This window comes from Pristiophorus japonicus, chromosome 4 (genome assembly GCF_044704955.1).
Source record: "Pristiophorus japonicus isolate sPriJap1 chromosome 4, sPriJap1.hap1, whole genome shotgun sequence".
Classification (NCBI taxonomy): domain Eukaryota; kingdom Metazoa; phylum Chordata; class Chondrichthyes; family Pristiophoridae; genus Pristiophorus; species Pristiophorus japonicus.
The window spans coordinates 3,422,965-3,433,762 of NC_091980.1; the positions used below are offsets into that span (position 1 = coordinate 3,422,965).

At 52.0% G+C, this 10,798-nt stretch overlaps 1 protein-coding gene across 2 annotated transcripts in view; it reads left to right on the forward strand.

Annotated features, from left to right (window-relative positions):
• LOC139261981 (macrophage colony-stimulating factor 1 receptor-like) overlaps window positions 1-10,798 on the forward strand; it is a 93,430-nt gene that overhangs the window by 77,859 nt on the left and 4,773 nt on the right. For both annotated transcript variants that reach the window (XM_070877142.1, XM_070877143.1), the window contains exons 17-18: window positions 241-340; window positions 2,634-2,739. In XM_070877142.1, the coding sequence (XP_070733243.1) occupies window positions 241-340; window positions 2,634-2,739 (206 nt within the window). The remainder of the gene's footprint in view (window positions 1-240; window positions 341-2,633; window positions 2,740-10,798) is intronic.

Sequence of the window (10,798 nt, forward strand, 5' to 3'; positions counted from 1 at the left end):
CACACTCCTGGGGACCTCCTGTAAATACTGACACACTCCCGGGGAGCCCCTGTAAATACTGACACACTCCTGGGGACCTCCTGTAAATAGTGGCACACTCCCGGGGACCCCCTGTAAATACTGACACACTCCCGGGGACCCCCAGTAAATACTGACACACTCCTGGGGACCTCCTGTAAATACTGACACACTCCCGGGGGCCCAATGTAAATATTGACTATATACCTATGAATGTTGCAGGATCGAGCCCTTATCCAGGAATCCCGGTGGATACCAGATTCTACAAACTGATACGAGGCGGATTCCAGATGGACCGACCTGATTCTGCCAGTCCGGATCTGTAAGGGAGACTCTCTCATTGTGCATTCTGTTCACGATTCACTGGAGGGAGGGAGAAATTGAATTTACAATGTGTTTACGCAGCGAGTTGTTGTGATCGGGAACACGCTGCCTGAAAGGGCGGTGGGAGCAGATTCAATAGTAACTTTCAAACCGGGAATTGGATAGATACTTGAAAAGGAAAAAATTAGCAGGTCTATGGGGAAAGAGCGGGGGGGAGTGGGACTGATTGGATCGCTCTGTCACAGAGCCGGCACAGGCTCGATGGGCCCAATGGCCTCCCTCTCTGCTGAATCATTCTATGATTCTACGATCTTACGCTTGGTCATATCAGAGGTACAGAGTAATAATCCAGAGACGGCAAGTTCAAATAGCACCAGTTTGAGTATTGGAATTAAGGTTAAAAATATCATGGAATAAAAAGCTGGTCTCGGTAAAAGTGACCGTGAAGCTGCCCGATTGCGGTAAAAACCCAACCGGGTCACTGATGTCCCTTTAGGGAAGGGAACCTGCCGTCCTTACCCGGGCTGGGCCTATAGGTGACTCCTATCCCACACCAACGTGGTTGACCCTGAACGGCCCTCTGAAGTGGCCCAGTGAGACATTCAGTTCCACAAAACTGCTGTAAATTAAACAGCCAATTGCATCATGGGATCTTTTATGAACGCGCTTATTTGTACTGTGAAAATGGCCGCCCTGGTCCGCCCTTTGTCTCTGATTGGCCCCCTTGGAGGATAAGCCACACCCTGAAGTTTCACAGGAATGTGTAACTGGAACATCCCATCCCAAGGTCTCACTGACTTTGCAAATTATAACTCGATCCACTTCGACTTCCTGAAGTGACAGAGGACAGAGCTCCCCAGAAGACAGCAAGAGCCAGCCAAAGTCCCGCACCCCAGTCCGTGCATCACTCCCCCAGCCAAAGGGCCTTACCCCAGTCCGTGCATCCCTCCCCAGCCAAAGTGCCTTACCCCAGTCCGTGCATCCCTCCCCAGCCAAAGTCCCGCACCCCAGTCCGTGCATCCCTCCCCCAGCCAAAGGGCCTTACCCCAGTCCGTGCATCCCTCCCCCAGCCAAAGTCCCGCACCCCAGTCCGTGCATCCCTCCCCAGCCAAAGTGCCTTACCCCAGTCCGTGCATCCCTCCCCAGCCAAAGTGCCTCCTTACAGCAGCGCAAGTGCATGACCTTATACCATACCCCATAGATGGGGCATTGTGTGCGGATTGTTAACAGGTTTATTGGGTATGAAGTGAATAATGACAGTGTCGTGACTTCTGGATTTCATCCACTCCATCGATTGGAAGAACGTGATCCGTCTTTCTTGAGTTCCCTCTCCCCTCTGATTCCCCCCCGCCACACCCGTGTCTCTTCCCATCCGGTCTCTCTCTCTCTCTCTCCATCTCGCCCCTCCCCCCACTCTCTCTCTATCTCGCCCCTCCCCCCCACTAAACTGCATGTGTCAGCCTGGATTTTGTGCTCACGTCTCTGGAGGCAACATGGCAGATAGTGTGAGGGACTTGAGGTCATGAGCCTGAGGGTGTGAGAACAGGGGTCATGAACCTGAGAGTGTGAGACCAGGGGTCATGAACTTGAGGGTGTGAAACCAGGGGTCATGAACCTGAGAGTGTGAGACCAGTGGTCACGAACGTGAGAGTGTGAGACCAGGAGTCACGAACCTGAGGGTGTGAGACCAGGGGTCATGAACCTGAGAGTGTGAGACCAGGGGTCACGAACCTGAGGGTGTGAGACCAGGGGTCATGAACTTGAGGGTGTGAAACCAGGGGTCATGAACCTGAGAGTGTGAGACCAGTGGTCACGAACGTGAGAGTGTGAGACCAGGAGTCACGAACCTGAGGGTGTGAGACCAGGGGTCATGAACCTGAGAGTGTGAGACCAGGGGTCACGAACGTGAGAGTGTGAGACCAGGGGTCACGAACGTGAGAGTGTGAGACCAGGAGTCACGAACCTGAGGGTGTGAGACCAGGGGTCATGAACCTGAGAGTGTGAGACCAGGAGTCACGAACCTGAGGGTGTGAGACCAGGGGTCATGAACCTGAGGGTGTGAAACCAGGGGTCATGAACCTGAGAGTGTGAGACCAGGGGTCACGAACGTGAGAGTATGAGACCAGGAGTCACGAACCTGAGGGTGTGAGACCAGGGGTCATGAACCTGAGAGTGTGAGACCAGGAGTCATGAACTGGAGGGTGAGGATTTTGGGGTCATGACCCTGGAAAGAGGGGAGCTGTAGAATTAACCCAGGCTTGCAGCTGACCTTTGCACTCTGTTTCCGACAGGTATGACATCATGACCAGGTGCTGGAATCTGGAGCCGACCGAACGGCCAACCTTCGATCAGATTGTGAAGCTGATCAGCCAGCAGACAGGCGGTGTCACCGAGCAGGCCAGTGGGATCTTGCTGTGTAGTTACTGAGTCACTGGGGGTGAAGGGGCCAAGGGCCCAGACTAGAGACCAGTGGGTTTGATGGGAAAACGGATGGTACGCGATTGCAAACCCCCAGAGAAACGTGAAAGGGCACTGCCCTACGACGGTAAAGCAGGCAGCCCATGCTCAGTGCAGGGAGCCAATCAGTGGAGAGAGAGCAATGTCCATCAAGGTACACCGTGACATTCACCGCCAAGGGACGTCCCACAGCGCCTCATGGCCAATTTGTGCACAGCAAGCTCCCACACACAGCAAGCTGAGAATCAGCACATCATCTGTTTTTTAGGATGTTGGTTGAAGGATAAATCTAGACCAGGACACCGGGGAGAACTCCCCCTGCTCTTCTTCAAAATAACACCATGGGATCTTTTACGTTTATCTGAGAGGGCAGACGGGCCTCGGTTTAACGTCTCATCCGAAGTACTGCCCCTCCGACAGTGCAGCGCTCCCTCAGTACTGCCCCTGTGACAGTGCAGCACTCCCTCAGTACTGCCCCTCCGACAGTGCGGTGCTCCCTCAGTACTGCCCCTCCGACAGTGCAGCACTCCCTCAGTACTGCCCCTTCGACAGTGCGGCACTCCCTCAGTACTGCCCCTCCGACAGTGCGGTACTTCCTCAGTACTGCCCCTCCGACAGTGCAGCACTCCCTCAGTACTGCCCCTTCGACAGTGCGGCGCTCCCTCAGTACTGCCCCTCCGACAGTGCGGCGCTCCCTCAGTACTGCCCCTCCGACAGTGCTGCACTCCCTCAGTACTGCCCCTCCGACAGTGCGGCGCTCCCTCAATACTGCCCCTCCGACAGTGCGGCGCTCCCTCAATACTGCCCCTCCGACAGTGCGGCACTCCCTCAGTACTGCCCCTCCGACAGTGCAGCGCTCTCTCAGTACTGCCCCTCCGACAGTGCAGCGCTCCCTCAGTACTGCCCCTCCGACAGTGCGACACTCCCTCAGTACTGCCCCTCCAACAGTGCGACACTCCCTCAGTACTGCCCCTCCAACAGTGCAGCGCTCCCTCAGTACTGCCCCTCCGACAGTGCGGCACTCCCTCAGTACTGCCCCTGCGACAGTGCAGCGCTCCCTCAGTACTGCCCCTCCGACAGTGCGGCACTCCCTCAGTACTGCCCCTCCGACATTGCGGCGCTCCCTCAATACTGCCCCTCCGACAGTGCGGCACTCCCTCAGTACTGCCCCTCCGACAGTGCGGCACTCCCTCAGTACTGCCCCTCCAACAGTGCAGCGCTCCCTCAGTACTGCCCCTCCGACAGTGCAGTGCTCCCTCAGTACTGCCCCTCCAACAGTGCGACACTCCCTCAGTACTGCCCCTCCAACAGTGCAGCGCTCCCTCAGTACTGCCCCTCCGACAGTGCGGCACTCCCTCAGTACTGCTCCTCCAACAGTGCGGCACTCCCTCAGTACTGCCCCTCCGACAGTGCAGTGCTCCCTCAGTACTGCCCCTCCGACAGTGCGACACTCCCTCAGTACTGCCCCTCCAACAGTGCAGCGCTCCCTCAGTACTGCCCCTCTGACAGTGCGGCACTCCCTCAGTACTGCCCCTGCGACAGTGCAGCGCTCCCTCAGTACTGCCCCTCCGACAGTGCGGCACTCCCTCAGTACTGCCCCTCCGACAGTGCGGCACTCCCTCAGTACTGCCCCTGCGACAGTGCAGCGCTCCCTCAGTACTGCCCCTCCGACAGTGCGGCACTCCCTCAGTACTGCCCCTCCGACAGTGCGGCACTCCCTCAGTACTGTCCCTCCGACAGTGCGGCACTCCCTCAGTACTGCCCCTCCGACAGTGCGTGTTCCCTCAGTACTGCCCCTCCGACAGTGCGGCACTCCCTCAGTACTGCCCCTCCGACAGTGCGGCACTCCCTCAGTACTGCCCCTCCGACAGTGCAGCGCTCCCTCAGATCTAGATCATGGGCTCATGTCTCTGGCCTGGGGCTTGACCCTCTGACTAAGGTGCTGAATGCCTCCCTGAGCCAAGGCTGACAACTTTTAGATCCCAAACCCCTTCAGATTGGAGCAGGCAGAGAAAGTTTGAGTTTGTGCAGAGTCTGGATTCCACACTGAGAATACCGTGTCTGGAACACCCTGCGCTCCTGAAACGGGCTATATAATCACATGTCTCCTTCCTTCATTCTATATCTCTCTTTCTTTCATTCTCTCTGTCTTTTTTCTCTCTCTGTTTCTCTATCTTTCTCTCTCTTTCTTTCATTCTCTGTCTTTATTTCTCTCTCTCTTTATTTCTCTGTTTCTCTTGCACTCTCTCTCTTTCTCTCTTTCTGTTTCTTTCTCTCTCTTTCTTTCTCTCTTTCTCTCTTTCATTCTCTCTGTCTTTCCTTCTGTTTCTATTCTTTCTTTTTTTCTCCCTCTCTGTATCTTGCTTTCTCTCTCTCTCTTTCACTCTCTCTCTGTCATGTATCTCACACTACTGTACATTACTGTATCTTACCATGCTATACATGACTGTAACTAGAGATGACCTGTAACCACAAGCTTACCTTACCACCAGGGGTGCACTTGCAGGAGACACTGGATACCTGTCCCAGACAGGTATATAAGGACAGGTCTCAGGCAAGTGTGGCATTCGAGTTCTGTGTAATAAAGGTGCAGGTCCTGAGTGACCTTGACTTCACTACATGCCTCGTGTAAGTCTGTACTGCAGGGACAGGACTTTACAGTGGCGACGAGTTACGGGATTACAGAATCCACAGAATGGCGACCAAAGGCTCAGATGAAAAATATAACGCTGGAGACAATTGGGAGGACTTTATAGAAAGGCTCCAGCAAAGCTTTGTAACCAAAGACAAGTTAGGCGACGATAAGGCAGACAAGAGAAGAGCCCATCTCTTGACCAGCCATGGCTCGAAAACATACGCCTTAATGAAGGACCTGCTGGCACCCGAGATACAGCAAGCAAGTCGATTGAGGAGTTGAGCACACTGGTGAGAGACCACCTGAAGCCAGCGAGCAGCCTACACATGGCCAGACACAGGTTCTACAACTACAGACGCTGTGTGGGCCAGAGCATACCCGACTTCGTGGCGGAACTTCGGAGGTTGGCTAGCTTATGTGAGTTCTCCGATGAACTAAGGAGAGAAGTACTGAGAGACTTTTTTATTGAAGGAATAGGCCACGCAGGCATATTCCGAAAGCTCATAGAGACCAAGAACTTGACCCTAAAGGCAGCAGCACTGGTTGCACAGACATTCTTGGCAGGAGAAGAAGAAACGAGATTGATTTATACTGCGGGTACGACAACTAATGAAACATCAGAACAAGGGGTTCACAGCATGAAACAAGCCGTACCCCCACACACAGACAAAGGCAGGAGAGCAGGCCTTCAACAGCAGGCCTTCAACAGCAGGCAGTGACGCCAGAAGCCATCAAGGGCCACATGAACGGCCGTTCACACCTCATCAACCCACAATGCGAACAATCAACTACAAACTGAGAGAAGCTCAAGAGAGATCAGCCAGACGCAGCTCATCCTTCGGAAACAATGGAAGCGGTCTGTGCTGGAGATGTGGAGGAAGGCATTCATCAAGGGGGTGTCAATTTCAGCATGCTGTTTGCAGAAACTGCAACTATACAGGGCATCTGGCCCGCATGTGCAAAAGAACAGCAGCTCGGCTGGTATACGAATCGGAAGGGTCGGAAAGTGGACCAGAAGACGGCGGGGACAGTACCCGGGACACCGAGGTACGGCGGGTCAACACGATCAATGGCCACTGCTCTTACAATAAGACGCCTCCAATAATGATGAGGGTCCTACTCAACGGGATACCCATCAACATGGAGCTGGATATGCGAGCGAGCCAATCTCTCATGAGCGCTCAACAATTTGAACAGCTGTGGCTGCACAAAAGAGACAGACCACAAGCCCCTCACGTCCCTCCTATCTGAGAGCAAGGCAATAAACGCCAATGCCCCAGCATGCATTCAACGGTGGGCACTCATGCTGGTGTCTTACAACTATACCATAAGGCACAGACCAGGCACAGGCAACTGTGCCGACGCGCTTAGCAGGCTACCCCTGGCGACCATAGAAGGGTCTGACGAACAGGACTGTGAGATAGTCATGGCAATCAATGCCTTTGAGTCCACAGGTTCGCCCATAACGGCTCGCCAAATCAGAGCCTGGACGACCAGCGACCCCACGTTATCCCTCGTAAAAAGATGTGTCCTAACCGGTGACTGGGCAGAGGCTCGCGATGCCTGCCCCGAGGAGATCAAACCTTTCCATAGGTGCATGCATGAACTATCATTATAGGCAGACTGCCTGATGTGGGGCAGCCGAGTAGTCATGCCTCTGCGAGGCAGAGAGGCATTTGTCCGGGAGCTCCACCGCGAGCACCCGGGGATCGTTCTCATGAAGGCCATAGCCAGATCCCACGTCTGGTGGCCTGGCATTGACGCGGACTTGGAGCTCTGCGTCCGAAGGTGCACCATTTGTGCCCAACTCAGTAATGCCCACAGGGAGGCCCCCCTGAGCCCCTGGCCCTGGCCCACCAAACCGTGGTCGCGGTTGCATGTAGACTACGCGGGCCCATTCATGGGCAAAATGTTCCTCGTAGTTATAGATGCATTTTCAAAGTGGATCGAATGCACCATTTTAAACTCGAGCACCACCTCCATCACTGTGGAGAGCCTTGGAACCATGTTCGCAACGCACAGCATTCCTGACATATTGGTCAGTGATAATGGTCCGTGCTTCACCAGTGCAGATTTCCAAGATTTTACGAGTGACCACGGCATAAATCACGTTAGGACGGCACCGTTCAAGCCGGCCTCCAACTGCCAGGCGGAGCAAGCAGTGCAGATCATTAAACAAGGCATGCTCAAAATCCAAGGTCCCATGCTGCAGGGTCGCCTGTCGCGACTGCTGCTGGCATACAGATCTCATCTGCAGCGTCGGGAGTTCGTTGGTGAGGCCTATAAAAGGCACAGCAGGGAGTCCGGGGCCCAGCGTCGGCGGCAGTCGGGAGCAGCGTCGAGGAGGTGTGTGGAGAGGCGAGGTTTGTGCAGCTATAGGGAGGAGGCAAAAAAGAAGTAGAAAGAAACAGAAAGGTGACGTCACAGCCAAGGGGGTAAGTGATTGGCTGGTGATTGGTGAGTAGTTTTTCTTTTTTCTCTTCTATCACAGTGAGTAAACTTTAACATTGTTGTTGACAATTTAAGTGTATCTAAGGGTTAAGTCATGGCAGGAGAGCTCGGTCACGTGATATGCTCCTCCTGTGCCATGTGGGAACTCAGGGACACTTCCGGTGTCCCTGACAACTACGTGTGCGGGAAGTGTGTCCGCCTCCAGCTCCTGACAGACCACGTTGCGGAATTGGAGCTGAGGGTGGATTCACTCTGGAGCATCCACGATGCTGAGAATGACATGAGTAGCACGTGTAGCGAGTTGGTCTTACCGCAGGAGAAGGGTCCACAGCCAGATAGGGAATGGAAGACCAGCAGGAAGAGCAGTGCAAGGAAGTTAGTGCAGGGGTCCCCTGCGGTCATCCCCCTGCAAAACAGATACACCGCTTTGGGTACTGTTGAGGGGGATGACTTATCAGGGGAGGGCAGCAGCAGCCAAGTTCATGGCACCGTGGCTGACTTTGTTGCACAGGAGGGCAGGAAAAAGAGTGGGAGAGCGATAGTGATAGGGGATTCGATTGTAAGGGGAATAGATAGGCATTTCTGCGGCCGCAACCGAGACTCTAGGATGGTATGTTGCCTCCCTGATACAAGGGTCAAGGATGTCTCGGAGCGGGTGCAGGACATTCTGAAAAGGGAGGGTGAACAGCCAGTTGTCGTGGTGCACATTGGTACCAACGACATAGGTAAAAAAAAGGGATGAGATCCTACAAGACGAATTTAAGGAGCTAGGAGCTAAATTAAAACATAGGACCTCAAAAGTAGTAATCTTGGAATTGCTACCAGTGCCACGAGCTAGTCAGAGTAGGAATTGCAGGATAGCTCAGTTGAATACGTGGCTTGAGCAGTGGTACAGCAGGGAGGGATTCAAATTCCTGGGGCATTGGAACCGGTTCTGGGGGAGGTGGGACCAGTACAAACCGGACGGTCTGCCCCTGGGCAGGACCGGAACCAATGTCCTCGGGGGAGTGTTTGCTAGTGCTGTTGGGGAGGAGTTAAACTAATATGGCAGGGGGATGGGAACCAATGCAGGGAGACAGAGGGAAACAAAATGGAGACAAAAGCAAAAGACAGAAAGGAGATGAGTAAAAGTGGAGGGCAGAGAAACCCAAGGCAAAAAACAAAAAGGGCCACTGAATATAAAGGGGCTGCAGGAGGGGTCAAAACTAAAAATCATGGTTTAAAAACTAGTATTAAAAAACTATACCTAAACGCACGTAGCATTCGAAATAAAGTAAATGAGTTGACGGCACAAATCATTACAAATGGGTATGATTTGGTGGCCATTACAGAAACGTGGTTGCAGGGTGGCCAAGACTGGGAATTAAACATACAGGGATATCTGATGATTCGGAAAGATAGACAAGGAGGGAAAGGAGGTGGGGTAGCTCTGTTAATAAAGGATGATATTAGGGCAGTTGTGAGAGACGATATTGGCTCTAATGAACAAAATGTTGAATCATTGTAGGTGGAGATTAGAGATAGTAAGGGGAAAAAGTCACTGGTGGGTGCAGTTTATAGGCCCCCAAATAATAACTTCACGGTGGGGCGGGCAATAATCAAGGGAATAATGGAGGCATGTGAAAAAGGAACGGCAGTAATCATGGGGGATTTTAACCTACATATCGATTGGTCAAATCAAATCGCACGGGGTAGCCTGGAGGAGGAATTCATAGAATGCATACGGGATTGTTTCTTAGAACAGTATGTTACAGAACCTACAAGGGAGCAAGCTATCTTAGATCTGGTCCTGTGTAATGAGGCAGGAATAATAAATGATCTCCTAGTAAAAGATCCTCTCGGAATGAGTGATCACAGTATTGTTGATTTTGTAATACAGATTGAGGATGAGGAAGTAGTGTCTCAAATGAGCGTATTATGCTTAAACAAAGGGGACGACAGTGGGATGAGGGCAGAGTTGGCTAAAGTTGACTGGAAACACAGACTAAACGGTGGCACAATTGAGGAACAGTGGAGGACTTTTAAGGAGCTCTTTCATAGTGCTCAACAAAAATATATTCCAGTGAAAAAGAAGGGCAGTAAGAGAAGGGATAACCAGCCGTGGATAACCAAGGAAATAAAGGAGAGTATCAAATTAAAAATAAATGCGTATAAGGTGGCCAAGGTTAGTGGGAAAATAGAAGATTGGGAAAATTTTAAGCAAAGAATGACGAAGAAAGCAATAAAGAAAGGAAAGATAGATTACGAAGGTAAACTTGCGCAAAACATAAAAACGGATAGTAAAAGCTTTTACAGATATATAAAACAGAAAAGAATGACTAAAGTAAATGTTGGTCCCTTAGAAGATGAGAAGGGGGATTTAATAATGGGAAATGTGGAAATGGCTGAAACCTTAAACAATTATTTTGCTTCGGTCTTCACAGTGGAAGACACAAAAACCATGCCAAAAATTGCTGGTCACGGGAATGTGGGAAGGGAGGACCTTGAGATAATCACTACAACTAGATGGGTAGTGCTGGACAGGCTAATTGGACTCAAGGTAGACAAGTCCCCTGGTCCTGATGAAATGCATCCCAGGGTATTAAAAGAGATGGCGGAAGTTATAGCAGATGCATTCGTTATAATCTACCAAAAGTCTCTAGACTCTGGGGAGGTACCAGCGGATTGGAAAGCAGCTAATGTAACGCCTCTGTTTAAAAAAGGGGGCAGACAAAAGGCAGGTAACTATAGGCCAGTTAGTTTGACATCTGTAGTGGGGAAAATGCTTGAAACTATCATTAAGGAAGAAATAGCGGGACATCTAGATAGGAATAGTGCAATCAAGCAGACGCAACATGGATTCATGAAGGGGAAATCATGTTTAACTAACTTACTGGAATTCTTTGAGGATATAATGAGCATGGTGGATAGAGG